The sequence below is a fragment of the Populus nigra genome, chromosome 10 (assembly GCF_951802175.1).
Source record: "Populus nigra chromosome 10, ddPopNigr1.1, whole genome shotgun sequence".
Lineage (NCBI taxonomy): Eukaryota > Viridiplantae > Streptophyta > Magnoliopsida > Malpighiales > Salicaceae > Populus > Populus nigra.
In genome coordinates, this window is record NC_084861.1 from 10,509,089 (window position 1) to 10,525,386 (window position 16,298).

General features: G+C 37.8%; 2 protein-coding genes across 6 annotated transcripts; one reads left to right on the forward strand and one right to left on the reverse strand.

Moving 5' to 3' along the window:
• Nucleotides 1-5,672: 5,672 nt before the first annotated feature.
• LOC133704126 (uncharacterized) lies at nucleotides 5,673-9,779 on the reverse strand. Of its 3 annotated transcripts, none has more exons than XM_062128879.1 (4): nucleotides 9,145-9,778; nucleotides 7,201-8,263; nucleotides 6,622-6,804; nucleotides 5,673-6,410 (listed from the first exon to the last, which is right to left on the reverse strand). In XM_062128879.1, exons 2-4 carry the CDS (start codon nucleotides 8,259-8,261, stop codon nucleotides 6,218-6,220), a joined length of 1,437 nt encoding a protein of 478 aa, XP_061984863.1. In that variant the 5' UTR covers nucleotides 8,262-8,263; nucleotides 9,145-9,778; the 3' UTR covers nucleotides 5,673-6,217. The 3 variants fall into 3 exon arrangements, with proteins under 3 accessions (XP_061984863.1, XP_061984862.1, XP_061984864.1); XM_062128878.1 differs by having other exon boundaries at nucleotides 7,201-8,320; XM_062128880.1 differs by lacking the exon at nucleotides 6,622-6,804 and having other exon boundaries at nucleotides 7,201-8,320; nucleotides 9,145-9,779.
• A 1,542-nt stretch (nucleotides 9,780-11,321) lies between these two features.
• Nucleotides 11,322-16,101, forward strand: LOC133704669 (magnesium transporter MRS2-5-like). 3 transcript variants are annotated; one of them, XM_062129579.1, is made up of 7 exons: nucleotides 11,322-11,523; nucleotides 12,132-12,738; nucleotides 13,010-13,080; nucleotides 14,296-14,424; nucleotides 14,523-14,864; nucleotides 15,220-15,267; nucleotides 15,815-16,101. In XM_062129579.1, the coding sequence occupies exons 2-7, from the start codon at nucleotides 12,300-12,302 to the stop codon at nucleotides 15,968-15,970; spliced, it is 1,185 nt and encodes a 394-aa protein (XP_061985563.1). In that variant the 5' UTR covers nucleotides 11,322-11,523; nucleotides 12,132-12,299; the 3' UTR covers nucleotides 15,971-16,101. The 3 variants fall into 3 exon arrangements, with proteins under 3 accessions (XP_061985563.1, XP_061985562.1, XP_061985561.1); XM_062129578.1 differs by lacking the exon at nucleotides 15,815-16,101 and adding an exon at nucleotides 15,369-15,688 and having other exon boundaries at nucleotides 11,322-11,570; XM_062129577.1 differs by lacking the exon at nucleotides 15,815-16,101 and adding an exon at nucleotides 15,369-15,688.
• Nucleotides 16,102-16,298: the final 197 nt, after the last annotated feature.

Here is a 16,298-nt window from a genome sequence, read left to right on the forward strand (position 1 = left end):
TGAATTCAAGTAGAGCATCCTATACATCGAAAGCATTTACATTAGTACGTGGATGAACCTTTAATATCATTCTACAAATTTCTATACATTCATCCAACATCTCTTGTTGGTTCTGGACAAGGGCATCGATGTAAGTAAAGAAGGAAATTTGGTAATTTGTAAAATCTTTATTGAAATCTTACGTTTACACTGTTGTAGTATATATACAAAAAAAAGGATTTGTAACGTTCTAGGTTCCTATTATAATTAGGAAATTTACAACTGTAGAATAAATCAATTCCTAGAATCTCTCCAATGACAGTAAATGCTAACACTCCCCCTCAAGTTGGTGCAAAGATATCTTCGATGCCCAACTTGTCAAGTGAATTCTGAAAAATTTTGCTGGAGACGGCCTTTGTAAGGATATCTGCGAGCTGGTTTTCTGACCTCACGAATGGAAAATTAATCACCCCTTCTTCGAGATTTTGTTTGATGAAATGCCTGTCTATCTCGATATGTTTTGTGCGGTCATGTTGAACTGGGTTGTGAGATATTTCGATGGCAGCTTTATTATCGCAGTATAGGTTCATCTTTGATTCTGGACTGAACCCAATTTCGGACAATAACCTCTTGAGCCATAATAATTCGCATAGTCCCTTTGCCATTCCTCGAAACTCGGCTTCTGCACTTGACAAGGCAACTACCTTTTGTTTCTTGCTCCTCCATGTGACTAAGTTGCCGCCAACAAATGTGAAGTATCCCGACGTAGATTTTCTATCCGATATGCTTCCTGCCCAGTCAGCATCTGTGTATCCTTCAACCGCTAGATGACCATTTTTAGAAAATAAAAGGCCTCTTCCAGGAGCTGATTTTAAGTAACGTAGTATTCTAATTACAGCATCCATGTGTTCTTCATTCGGACAATGCATAAATTTGCTGACTATGCTTACTGCATAACAAATATCAGGGCGAGTATGTGACAAATAAATTAATTTTCCCACCAGCCGTTGATACCTTTCCTTATTAGTTGAAGCCCTTTCCGTAGAGTCCCCAAATTTCTGATTTTGAATCATGGGGGTGTCAGCCGGTTTGCAGTCAAGCATTCCTACTTCGGTTAGTAGGTCTAGCACATATTTCCTTTGTGAAAGAAATATGCCTCGGTTTGATCTAGCCACTTCAATCCCAAGGAAATACTTTAGTCCTCCTAAGTTCTTCATCTCGAATTCGGTAGCCAATTGTTCCTGTAGTTTCAAGATTTCTTCTGTATCGTCTCCAGTAATGATCATGTCATCCACATAGATTATCAATGCAGTCACCTTTCCCTGTTGTTGTTTTAGAAATAGAGTATGATCCGAGTTGCTTTGTTGAAAGCCATATTTCTTCATTGCCATACTGAATCTCCCAAACCACGCGCGAGGTGATTGCTTTAGCCCATATAATGCCTTCTGTAGTTTGCAAACAATTCCAGTATTTGGGGATGAGGTATATCCAGGTGGGATGTCCATATACACCTCTTCTTCCAGGTCTCCATGCAAGAAAGCATTTTTTACATCAAATTGGTGTAGCGGCCAATCTAGATTTGCTGCTAGTGATAACAGCACTCGAACAGTGTTTAACTTTGCTACCGGAGAAAAAGTCTCCTGATAGTCCACTCCATATGTCTGAGTATATCCTTTTGCTACCAGTCTTGCTTTAAACCGCTCAATGGTTCCATCCGCTTTGTGTTTGATAGAGAAGACCCATCTACACCCAACTGTTTTCTTCCCCTTCGGCAGTGGAATAAGTGCCCATGTTTTATTTTTCATCAGTGCTTCCATCTCCTCTTCTACTGCTCGTGCCCACTTAGGATCGGTCAAGGCTTCCTGAATTTCATGCGGGATATGATGAGCTGACAGCTTATTGGTAAAGTCTCTAAGTGGTTTGGTCAGCATTTGAGTTGTTACATGGTTGGAGATGGGATACTTCGATTGTTTTCCCTCTGTGCTAGGGGAGTATCTAGCTGGAGGCTTTCCCCTATTTTTCCTGGCAGGTAATTTGTAACCAATAGGAGTATTCAAAACAGGATTGGAGGATGGAGCAAGAGAGTTTACCTCATGGATATTCTCTGGCGAGGAATGATCATCGTCGAGTACAGAGAGTAGAGGGGTCTGACTACTAGATGTGTGTTCAGTTTCACTTTCCATTTCAGCTTCTTTATCCCCGGTGTCGACTGCCAAGTCTGCAATTAAGTCCTCCTCTCCCATGTCCACAGATACACCCATCTCTTCCTCAACCGTGGCTGCCCTTTTTGTTTCCATGTCTTCTGATGGAGTACCCGTGGCATCATCGTCATCTTCCCTTTCCACGTTGATGACTGCCCGTATGTCCCTCTCTTCGTCTGCATGTATAGGCAGTATGCCCATCTCTTCGTTTCCTGCATTGCCCGTTCCATCATCCGCGGGCAGTGCAGGTATTGGTTCTATATTTGGGCAGCTCCACCACTTCTCTTCTTCCGTCCATGTCTCCCCCTGAAGCTGAGAAGTGGACACTGGAGAATAATAATTTTCAGCTTCTGAGAAGGTTACATCCATTGTGATGTATGTGCGTTTAGTTACTGGATTGTAGCAACAATAGCCCTTCTTTGATGCGCCATATCCCAGAAAGATGCACCGATCAGCACATGCATCCAGCTTGTTTCGTTGGTTCTTGTGAAGATGAACAAACGCTACACATCCAAATACACGTGGGGGCAACATTAGTATAGATGGTAGTGTAGTATGAGTGGCCAAGACTTGCAGCGGAGTCTTAAATTCTAAGACTTTAGAAGGCATCCGGTTCATTAGGTGCACAGCCGTGACCACAGCTTTATCCCAGTATCTATGGGGAACGTTTGCTCCAATTAGTAGTGCACGAGCAGTTTCTAAAATGTGTCTGTTTTTCCGTTCAGCTATACCATTTTGCTGTGGTGTTTGACTGCAAGAAAATTCATGTAGGAGACCAGCATTGTGGAAGTATTTCACAAAGTCTTGATTGATATATTCCCCTCCATTATCCGACCTCAAAATTCTGATTTTTGCTGAGAATTGGTTCTGTATCATAGCATGAAACGCACAAAATACACCAAAGACTTCATTCTTATTTTTGAGCAAATATATCCACGTCATCCGGGTGCAATCATCTATAAAAGTCACAAACCATCGAACACCATGAACCGTGGTGATCGGGGATGGTCCCCAAACATCCGAATGGATTAATGCAAAAGGAATATCACTTTTATTATAGCTAACCGGAAATGATACACGGTGGCTTTTTGCAAAAATGCATGTATCACATTTGAGGTCTAAATGTTTTTGACTAGAAAATAAATCTGGAAATAATTGCCTCATATAGCCGAATGACGGGTGCCCCAAACGAGCATGCCATAGCCGAATCTGTTTTTCTTGTGCAGTGGTTGAGTTCTTCACCATATTGATTTTTCCGATACTGAACTCATCTATGTAGTATAACCCCTCTCTCTTAGTACCACGCCCAATGATCTTCTTCGTGAGAATATCCTGAAAAAGGCAAAAATGTGGATACATTAAAACAATGCAATTTAGGTCTTCAGTAGCTTGTCCCACAGATATTAATTTTGTTGTAAGAGAAGGAACTAAAAGAGTATTAGTTAAGGATATTGATGGTGATAATTGTACTGTTCCAGCCCCTGTTACTGGATACAAGACCCCATTAGCATTTGAAATATTGTTCCTTCTTGGCGTTATGTATTCATCAAGGTCGTCTGGATTGTAGGTCATATGGTCTGTTGCACCAGAGTCTACAATCCAGTCATCATCCTTTTGTTTCGTAGAAACTACCAAAGCACTGCTGGTATAACAGCAGCCTTTACCTTGATCACTGCCATTACTAGCCGTCTCTGCCTTTGTCTCTACACAGGGAATGAGAGAAAGAGTAGGTTCTGCATGTGCTATTGCTGTCCGTTCAACTCCTCCATGTGCTATTGCTGCCCGTCCAACTCCTCCATTAGCTTCCTGTGATTTCTTTGCTTTAAATTCATTCCACCATTCCGGATAACCATGTAGCTTGAAGCACGTTTCCCGTGTGTGTTTGACATTACCACAATGGGAGCAGCCAAGTCCTCCAGACAGATTTTTGCTCCCCCCCGTTGCTGCATATCCGGGTGCTCTTTTGGTCATGCGCAGCATTTGATTTTGTTTCCCACTCTTCGTTGCCATAACTGAAGCAGTAGGGCCACCATTTGTTTCAAGCATTACAGACTGCCTAATGTCCTCTCTTCGAACATATGCATAGGCCTGCTCAACAGATGGAAACGGTTGTAATTGTAGAACATCACTTCTGATTTTATCTAGCCGATCGTCCAGTCCATCAAGGAACACATACACCCGATCCTCTTGAAGCAGGGTGTTGTGTCTCTGTACATCAATTGCACACTCCATTGGGTTTGGTCGCCGGTAATCAATTCCATAAGCCCTGAAGACAATTGTAATATCCCTCAATAGATTCCCCATTTTGTTTCATTCGAGTGACCCTTCTCTTCAAATCGTATACCTGCGATTTATCATTCCCATCAAAATAAGTTGTGGCAATTGATTCCCATACCTGTTTTGCTGTTGGAAATCGGATAAAGTTGCCGACTAGAGAAGGGTCCATTGAATTAATCAGCCAACCCTTTACAATAGAGTTTTCTGTCCTCCATCTTCTGAATGTTGGATCATTCAATTCTGGTTGCGGAAGATCACCATTGATATATCCCAGTTTGTCTTTTCCTGAGATATACATCTCGACAATCTGAGACCATAGAGCATAATTAGTTCCATTGAGTTTGATAGCAATCGGTGCAGCAGTATCATATGTTACTGCAGGGGTCTGGTTCAGGCTTTGTCTCAAAACCTGGGTCATTCTCGTAGTCAAATCTTCCAGTATAGCCTCTGTTCCTTGTTGATTTTGTTCTACTAAATCGGTAGGGGCTGCCATCGTATCTACTAAATTAGTAGGAATTTCCATCAAGTTTCTACGCTAACAGGGAGAGATAGTTTGTTCTGGGTGGCGGCTGCCTCTTTGTTTCACAACTCAAAGGAAAAAAAGGTTAAAAAATTTAGGGTATTTGCTCTGATACCATGTAAGTAAAGAAGGAAATTTGGTAATTTGTAAAATCTTTATTGAAATCTTACGTTTACACTGTTGTAGTATATATACAAAAAAAAGGATTTGTAACGTTCTAGGTTCCTATTATAATTAGGAAATTTACAACTGTAGAATAAATCAATTCCTAGAATCTCTCCAATGACAGTAAATGCTAACAATCGATACATAAGATTTGGTGGTTTTTGTAAGAAAGATTCGATACCTATATTATATAAATGATTACTCAAGCTGTACCTATTTTTCCCAATAAGTTCATGACCATACCCCCCCTCTATGAAAGCATCTATCCCCAAAACTACCATTGTAATTCAACCAATTGGAAAGAAGATCAGTCGTATCTACATGCGCTATCATGCTGGGCATAAAAGAAAAACAAATGATGAAAAGCATGAAACTGAAGAAGAAGAAGAAGAAGAAGACTTTCATAAGCGATCTTATGTTCCCCCCTCTCTCTATGATAATACACTAATTTAAGGATCCCCCCCCCCCCGCCCCCTGAATTGTAGATATTGTATATATTTCCTACCTTACTCGATGCATGCAGTACTCACTGCCATTTAGAATTTCATTCATGTATAGATAGAGTAATATCATCACAATCACACCATGCTTCTAACATCAGCAGAATCCAAATAACAATAAAAATAATAAAAAATACCGAATATGCTTGAAAACAATCGTCTAATACCACTAGAGGGCTATTAAATTAAAGGTTAATTTACAGCAATATAGACGCAAAATAGATAGGGTTAGTTATAAACTAGCTCCGATTCAGGGACGAATCATCCTGAAATTCCCGGAGGAAACATCATAAAGGTAAAGGATTAGAGGTTCCCCTTACCATTCCTCAGCGCCTTCCTTTTTTCCTGTCTTGAAAAGAACCAGTTTCCTTGTAGTCACACCAAGAACAACGCACATGGACAACAATTGCATTTTCAAGAGGCCTCGTGATGATTAAGTAGCAACCACCGTCAATGTCCCAATTTTAACTTAATCACCAGAACCTTAATTAAGGACAGCTCAGGCTTGCATTTTAAACAGGAAGCGCCTTAGGAGCTGAGATGCACTCTTCCATCATATGAGTAAGGAGCCAGTTCTAACAGCAACACTTGATTTTTCGACAGGAACAACAGCAATTGAAAGAACAACCCCGTGAGCAACATGAAAAGCAATGACACCCATGATAGGAAGCCGATTCTTGACTCACTGGGGCAGACGGTGACTCCAGATGCTGCTGCCGCTGCTCAATACCTGCTTTCAGGGAACCATTTCTCATCCCACTTGCCAAACTGCAAAACCCCAAGAAATATAGATCATGAGATAACAAAGTGTTATTATAAACCTTGTTTTATAATGTAGATGAAATGGCAATAGTTGTGAATCATATATGAACATAAGTGACGTAATTGGTATTAATCGTGGCGGTTGGAAAAAATTAACAAGACAGAATTTACTATTTTCTTGATTGTTATCAATTGACAGGGAGAGAGAGGAGCATACGCAGAATATTTATGACAACACCATCCTTTTCGGCCACAGTTCCAATAGTAGCAGAACGCCCAGCTACAATAAGAACACGAGCAGCTTGGCCACCTAAAGTAGCACCTTGGCCGTTTACAGTAGCAGAGCGCCCAGCTACAACTAGAAAAGTAGCAAAATGGCCATGCATATTTCTTCTTTCTTCTGCAACACAAAGGTATATTCCTCATTGACAAAGCATTAGGCTTGCGGAGTCCTAATTAATTAGGCATACACGTGAATATAATTGTAGAGTAAATCTAGACATCTTGTTTACATGCATGAACTACAAGCATGCCAAGTCCAGAGGCATTTCTGTCTGGACTGAATTCACACAACAAGTCGCAAACATACAAACATCCATGTATTCACATTGTGCAATGTGAATGTAAACACAAATATGGTATGGACAAAGACTGGCGCCTTGCATGGATATGTATATTATGCATGAATAACGAGAGTCCACCAGTCTTTATGCACAATAGAAGTAATACGTAAAAGTTGAGCGCGCATGAATTCTAGTATTTAAGTGTTTGCATATAGAGAATGGGAGCAGCTTACATTGGAAAAGTAAAGGACTCGACACTGTCTCCACTTTCATATGAAAGGTTGGAAGTTCTAGGAGATTTCCAGGATACAGCTTGGTTTGGATTATTTTCCTTATTTTGATATTCTGCGGGATCCTTGGTAGTATTATCTGATATTCCATTTGCTCCACCCTTCTGTTTGCAGGTTTCCAAGGCAGGATCTGAAGACTGATTATCAGTGGCCACCATTGCTTTTGGAGGGGGTGGGCTGAACATGATCAATTCACCTGACTGTTTAATATCTCCAGACAATCCCAGATCGCCCAACAATAAAACATGGTCTCTGGAGAAACTATTGTTTCCTACGTGAATGCTAAACAATGATTCATTGGAAGCAACACTCCAATCCATTGGTGCTGGACCTTTATTTCTTTCAAAGATGGATGATGGAATCCTAAAAGGATCATATCCTCCTGGTCGTTCCATGACTTGGAGAGGAGGGGATTGTGTTGGTGACATGTACACCAGGGATTCATGAGTGGCATCAGAAGCTGGGAATGTTAGCGTGTGATCTGAAGAGCCACGCTCACTTTCTTTTGATTTGTGAGAATTTTCAATGGAAGTATCATTCTCATGATCTTCTGATGCTGGTTGAGTAATCTCGTGAGCTTTGTTGGGTGATTCAAAATCAGTGCATTCTCCAAGGTCAGCGCTTTCTTTTGCGATCACATCAAATAGATCATACAATGATGAGCTAGAAGAACCCAGAGAAGAAGCAGAGGAAGGCGAGGAAGAGGAAGGACCTGACTTTACAAATGGCATGTAAAGATCCCCTTCTGTAGCAGTAAATTCCAGTTTTAACTCTCTTTGTTTACTACTAACACTTCCATTAATAAACTCAGGATTTGATTCTGAATTTTTACTGCTTTCGGTCCCATCAATTTTCTCTTGGTCTCTCTGAAGATTGTCAATACTCCCAACCCGAACACGAAGCTTTGGATATGTATCTTCATGATCACTGGTTCCGCTCCCATCACTAACCTCTGGATGTGATTCCGAATGCTTGCTGCTTCCGCTTCCATGTTCCAAGTCCATAACTGAAAAACATTAATCTGATCCAGCTTAGTTTTTAGTACTCTATTACTCTAGGAACCCTGCAGGATAAAGTTTTTGAGTATGAAAATGTGACAAAATTGAAGGTATCTCAATCTCACAATTTACCACACATACACAGCTAAGAGCTTGCTTGATGAAATGAAAACAATTTCTTTCACAGAGAGACCTATATACATGTAACTGTACAGGATACAATTAGCCGAGTAATATCAACAAACAATAATAAAAAAAATCGAAAGATTTAATGTGCTGTGATACTCAGTTTAAGAAATTAAGAACCCATATATAACAAAATAAAATCAAATTCAAGGGAGAGGGAGAGTGGATTGGATAATTAATACATAAACAAGTACGATTCAAGTTTAGATATGGTAAAGTGCACCTCTACTAGTAATCTCTCTCTTCTTCCTCTTTTCTTTTCCTTTTGTTTTAATAATAATAAAAAAATTCTCTTTTCTTGCAATCTCCTTGACATGTATGCTAATTCACAAACACTATGAAACTAAACTGCCAACCACCAAATATAACATCTTTAAAATTCCGATAATTTCCACACAGATTAAAAGCCAATCGTGTTCTGTTTGGTGTTTTTTGTTCCACAACTTCGATCATAACAACTCTAACGCTAGATAAAATTCCTTTCTATCTCATTTCCTTAATCCTCTTAAACGAAACAACATGCAAGAAGCAGCTCTGGTTATTCAACAAAACAAGAATAAGAGCTTACTTTTACGAATCATCCGCAGCTAATTATTCATTAATTAATTTGCTCCTCTCTATATCTATACTAAAATCACCAAACAAAAACAAAGCGAAAAATCAAAGAAAAATCATTAACAGTGATTTAAAGAATGTTCCGTACCTGAGATTTGATTTGAAAATGAACAGCCTAAATTGCTGTTGTTTTGAGAGATAAATCCCCCTCTTCTTTTTCTTGAGGTTTTTAGGTAGGAAATTAAGGAAGCAAGAAAGAAGGAGAACGGGAATCATCTGATGATATAAGGCTCTGCTACAGTTCAGGGATTTCTAACTAACTATGGAAATCTTTCGCGCCATCTTTCCTCCTTTTTCCAAGTTAATGAAAGGGTACTTGGAGTTTATTTTTGGGTTTTAATCTTGACTAATGGGAATGTGCCATGTCATCGAGTGAGGGACTGTCAGGTCATTTTACATTTATACTTTCTTGTGGCCCTCTTTATACAGGGAAGGAACGGGATTGATTGCTTGTCAAAAAGGAAGAAACTCTTGCCGGAAAAATATAAAAATGGCAGAAGAAGAAGAAGAAGAAATGAAAGTGGAGGTAGTGAATCTCTAGATCGGAGTTTGGATTTAGCCTTCTCCTCCTCCAGATCCAATTTTCCACTTTAGGTGGATGAAGTAATCACGGACGCTTCTTTTATATCATTTGATGAGGTGGTGACTAAGAAAATTCCACTTGCTGTTATTTGCTTTAAGCAAACCAAGTTTTTAGTAAATGTTTCATCTCAAGAGAGTAACAAAAAAAATTTCATATTATTATCAAAACAACTGGATCGAAGGTTTCACTGTTTAAATTAGGTTAATATATTAATAATAGATTGTTTGATTGCAAGTTTCATGTTGTGGCTCAAGTAGTTAGCGCGCGTTGACTCCCTGGACGTCATATTTCCTTTTAATCAAACGCAAACCACATGTTTTTTTTTTTTTTAATAAATAAAATAGGCGAATGAAAATACATGGGCCAGGCACGTCAACCTCTCTTGGGCCTAGGCCAACATAATTAAGCTTTTTTGTACTCACACTTTTGTTTTTTTTAATTTTATTATTTCATGTCTGAGTTTCTTATGAAATTTTATATTTTAGTATTGATTTAATAACAAATTAATTTTTATATTTTTATTGTGTAATAATTTTTTTTTGAAACACTTGAATCCATAGCTTGAGTTATAAGTTTGAAAGATTAACTATTTATTAATAGTATGATATTAATTTCTCAAGTTTTAGATATTGTATTGAGTTTTTTTTTTAATTTTATTATTCAACATGAGATTTTTTTAATTGAATTTTATTATTTGATATTTAATTGATGATAAATAATTTTTTATATTTTTTTATCATATAGTAATATAAAAAAATTAATTCGACCTAGTAAAATCTATAATTTAAATCACAAATTTGACAAATATATGAAATATTAATAAAAGAGTCGGGCTGGTTTTCCAGCTTTAAACAATTATACTAAATTTAATAACAATACTAAAAGATTTCTAATGATCTATATATTATTTCTTTACGGTATAAGAAATTTGGGTCTATTTGCAATGAAAACACTAGTAATAAATTATTTTTCTCTATTAAACTAGTGATTTTTTTTAATCTTTTAGTCAAGAGATTATTTTTCCCAAAGAAAAACAAGTATTAAGAGTGACATAGAAATATTTATCGTGCGTGTATATACATGTATATATTTTTATTCCTATCATACACAAAGTAGCTTAATTTCAAGCTGTAATATTAAGTTTTTCGTGACTATGAACGAGGCATCAAAATTACAGACAACGATAGATAGATCCATATCATATAAAATATTGAACGCGCGGGGTTGTCACGTGTCCTACAAAAACCCCAATTTCCCCTAAAAAATCAAAATAAAATTTTTAATAATTCAGGAAATAAAATATATACTCAATTGACAATATTTTAAAAGTGATCGAAGCGGCTAGTTATAAAAATAGAAACATAAAAAGAACTATATTTTAATTTATTTTTTAATAAAATATTATATTTAGAATTATTTTGAATGCTGAGAATTGAGTTTTAAATATAATTTAATATATAAAAATAATATAAAGATATTAACTCATTTAATTTGCTATACTTAATGCTAAAACCGATTTTCTAAAAACACTTATCTATTTTTTTCGAAAAACATTTGAATTAAATCTTATCTCGTGTGAATTCAACTTCTTATAAATTAAATTTAAATTAAATATTATAATTAAATTCAATTATAGCATAATTAATTACAAACCGCTTATAAAACTAATAGGTTGAGGTTGTTTCGCCCGGCTGTGGGCAATGAACAGCGGGAGTGGCAAAAACGGCGCTGGCACATTTGCTTCTCTTTCATGGTTACTGCAAGAAAACACAGTTCTCATCAGCTGGATCTCTTTACAAAGAGAATATTCTTTTGCATTCTTTCTATCTCACCAGTTTCCACCCTGCAGCTTGAAAATTTAAACGATTTTTTCTTTTGAAAAGGGTACCAGTTCTCGTCTCTCCTTCCTGGGTTCATCTTTCATCATGCTGGTGTGTGTGTGGGTCTATTCTTTCATAGACTTTCCTTTAATATCGATCAAAAACCTTGGAATGAAGTAACTGGGTTTTGTCCTCTTATATGTGTAATGTACAGCTTTTACAGAAATTGATGTCGTGGTAATGTTAATCATTAGATGTGATTAGAAGCAAGAACTGTGGTGTAATTGATTCTTGCTCTTGTTTCTGTGGAGTTTTATTCTGCGTTTGAATAATTAATGAAATTTGTTACTTTTCGCAGAGAGTTAGAGATGGCTTGTGTTAATTCTGGATTTCTCTTACTGAAACACCCATGAGTAATCACGTTTGCCCCCCCCCCCCCCCCCCCACACACACGCACACACTTCACCATCCACCTGAAATGTCAAGCCGCAGATTTATGTGCGTCAAAGTTTCAGTCTTTCGCTTTTTGATCATTCTTAGCTACCAGAAGGATTCGTTTTATCGCATTCATTATTAATTGAAGGATGTTACTTTCTTTCATGGGAACTGATGTGCATTTCAATTGATGAACTGATAGGGTTTATAATTATTATACACTGCTTTACTTTTCAGGTCTGTGTTTAACCCGGAAATGTATGAAGAACATGGATAACTATTGCTGAATCTTTTTTGACTAACTTAGATTTCATAGATTGGCGCCTTAAATCATTCAATGAGTGTTGGCCATCACCCTTCTACGAAATTTTGACTTGGCACCAAAAGAAGGAAAGTTGATGTCCAATGGAAGAATTCCAAGGTCTGCATGCACCAGCTGGTGTTCCTGAACCTGCTTCTTCTCATGGCAATGTAAGGCTTAATTTAGATGGGTATGGTAATCGTGGGTCTGGCTTTCCAGGCCTAAAGAAGAGAGGTCATGGTCATGGAAATCGTTCATGGATAAAGATTGATCAGGATGGGAACTCAAAGATTTTGGAGCTTGACAAGGCCACCATAATGAGACATTGTTCTCTGCCTTCCAGGGATCTGCGCCTTTTGGACCCTCTTTTTATTTATCCCTCTACAATCTTAGGTCGGGAGAAGGCTATTGTGGTCAGTCTTGAACAGATTAGATGTATAATCACAGCGGATGAGGTTATCCTGATGAATTCCCTGGATGGATGTGTTGTCCAGTACATGTCAGAATTCTGCAAACGTCTTCAGACAAATCGAGAACAAGCAGGTAAAGATATTTCTAATTTGGAACAGTTGTTTCTATGGCCTTGAAGCATTTGGTTGCTTTGTTGTAGGCAGATAATGGAATTTAAAACTTGAATTTCTTTTGATTAACTGGGCTTGAAACTGTAGAGCTTCTTGCTTGCAACAGTAGTTTGCTCACTTCAATTTTTTTCAAACTGATTTCTGTTACTCACAATTATGACTATTTTTTACTTCTTGAAGTTTATAAAGTCATGCTGTACAAGCTGTATATAATTACTTTTGATTTGATTCAGAGGACTTGCCATTTGAATTCAGAGCTCTGGAATTGGCTTTGGATCTAACTTGCATTTCTCTTGATGCTCAGGTATGCTAATAATACGAGCCACTAGCTATTAAGGAAAGTGTTTCCATCTTTGTCTGAACATGTTGCCCACGAACACTCACAGACCAATTAAATAAAGCCCTTAAGCCTTTAGAAATCAATGATGTCATTGTGGAAAAGGAAGCCAGTCTTCCAATCAAAAGGTAATCTTGTAAAGATAATCCATGTACCAAGATTGTTTTCACTTCCCAAGATGACTTCCACGTGGTATGGAATTGGCAATCTTAAATCAATGCCCTTTTTTAATATAAAATATTGTGGTTTTTGAAAGGTTGAGATGCTTGCGATGCAAGAATCGAACTTGATATTCCTTCTCCGCATCAAACTTATTGATGCTGGAAAAACAGAATTGGCATGTGCTGCAGTCAGCCTTTTCTGGTTTGACACTTTTAACTTATACCCTGAGACCTGAAGACAGTTTTTATGGCTGGTCTGATGCTTTTTATCTTGTACTCTGACAGAGGGGTAATTTCATGTGCTATTACCTTAAGGGTGCATCACCTTTTCTCTTCTGCGGTAGCTGTGTGGAGACTCAGCTTGCGTTTCATTAATACTCTGGTTAAAATATTGTTGTTCTGTTGCCATTCAATGAGTTTAATTAGCTGCAAGATAGGAGTTCATGACCTCCTGTCGATAATTTTGGGCATGCATTGTATTGACCAACCATGGTAGCTATTTGGTGCATACTATATCATTTCATTGCATGATCAACTGATGCTGAGAAAGTTGAAATTCACAACGTCTTGGAGGGCCTAATTGAACCCCTCTCTGTTATAACATTCACTAGAATAAATAAATATAGCTTATGAAAGAAAGAAAATTGGTTTAGGAGAGTTGAATATGTAAACTGCCTCTCAATGCTTTTGCATGCATGGTTGTTACTCGTCACTTGTTATTGGATGGTGGATTTGACCAAATGCAGTTTCAGAAACTATGTGGGTTAAGAGTGGGCAGCCATTTAACAATAGCTTTATGTGTGATGGAATTCTTGGGCTGCAATTCAGACTGGTCGCTTTACGTAAATGTTCTAATGCTCGAGATCATTTCTCAGAACACCTCTCCCTGGAATTCGCTTTGGCAAACCAGTGGTAGTTAACGGGCCTTAGTACACACAATAAAAGCAATAGATCAACTGGCAGTTTGAAATTTGAAAAATTGTGGGTAACTTCCTCACATTAAGGAGTTTTGGGTTGACAGGTAAAAGAACTGGAATTGGAGGTATATCCGGTATTGGATGAACTAGCAACATCTATTAATACTCATAATCTGGAACGTGTCCGTAGACTCAAGGGCCACCTCCTTGCATTGACTCAGCGAGTTCAGAGGGTAAATTTAATCTTCTTATTTACCCCTTTTCTCTTGGTGATCTATTGTCTTCTTCCGCTTTCTTCCTCCATATGTTAGCTTTGAGATTAAAATTGTAGGTCCACGATGAGATAGAACATCTCATGGATGATGATGGTGACATGGCTGAGATGTATCTGACGGAGAAAAGACAGAGATCAGAAGCTTATGCTCTAGGTGATATGTATTTTCAAAATGATATCCCAAGTGAGGGCAGAGTGGTTTCAAAATCTGCACCTGTTTCGCCAGTAAGGTCAATTAGTGGAGCCCAGAAATTGCAGAGGGCATTTAGCAATATAAGTCCAAGTAAACATGGAAGCTTGATGAGTTCATCCAGTAATGGCGAGAATATTGACCAACTTGAAATGTTACTTGAAGCATACTTTGCTGCTATCGACAACACTCTTAGCAAGTTGTTCTCGGTGTGTTCCTGCATAACACGTTTTTGAACTTATCTAGATTTATGTATGAGTTGTGTGATTGGATAGTGCTTGCTAATTGATATCCTACAAATGACCTGAGGTATAAGGCATGCATGACTAAAACCAACCAATATTTTGATTTTGACAATCCACCAATTAAATCAGGATGCCCCTCTTGGCAGCAAGCTGAAACACACAACCAGCCCAGGTTACTTATAAATTTTATAGGTTCTAAAATGGAAACTGTGGTGTCTTAAAATTAAAAGGATGCTTGTATTTCATTATAGGTTTCTGCGTAGTGATGTGCAAGAATATTTACTGCATGATTATATTAATTGTTCTATAAACATTGCAGCTCAAAGAATACATAGATGACACGGAAGATCTGATCAACATTAAACTGGTAAGGGGTAATAATGACTTCTAATTTCTTACTGTGCTTTTCATTTCTGTTTTTGATCGAGGAAAAAAACATGAGATATAATTTGTCTCATATATATACAGGGCAATGTCCAGAACCAACTGATTCAATTCGAGTTGCTTCTTACTGCTGCTACCTTTGTGACTACAATATTTGCTGTTGTGACAGGAATATTTGGGATGAACTTTGTAGCCTCAATTTTTGATTACCCGTATGCATTTAATTGGGTTCTGATTATAACTGGTCTTGCATGTGTATTCTTGTATTTGTGTTTCTTGTTTTATTTTAGATACAAGAAGGTCTTTCCATCATAAACTTTAGTTTATAGCAAAAGCTGCTCCAATGGAGACAAACACTTGATTTCTTTCATAGAAACCCATGATTCAATTTGATTTTCTTCTCACTCTCTGGGTCAATTTATGCTCTTCCAAGATGACAGGGGCTTGTTCTATGATGGTATGCATACATATATTGCATGAGGTTCTCTATTGAGGTGTGTAAATTCTTGCTTAAGTCCATAATTTTGAAGGTCCTCATCAATATGATACGAGGATCCAGTCTTCTGGCGGTTTGGCATCACATTTCTTTGAAGGCAAATATCTGGCCTAGGGAAAGCACACTGTCCTGGTCTGCAAGCGGCTTTGTTTTACGTTTGATCCGAGGATCATCTCTGCTAATTTTGTAACTGGGATAGTGTATCAAGGGATTCAAGGCCTGTTTGCTTGTTAAAGTTCAGGCATAGCTCATGTACCCTGCGTCGAATGCAGGCTATTATGTGACAAGAAGCTCTGGATAAAATTGTCCATTTCAACAGTACAGATATTCTCCTTTGAACTATAATGCTTGAAAAAAACTAGCAGCGTAGGCCTTTTCTATTGCAACACCATGGGCTCTTCTTTCCTGGCAAACAAAGCAACCACCTACCATTATTGGATGGACATTTTCTGGGTGAATTTATAGGGTAATAAGCTATGGGTGGCATTGGAATTTCCGTGACTAAACTATTTTCCTCC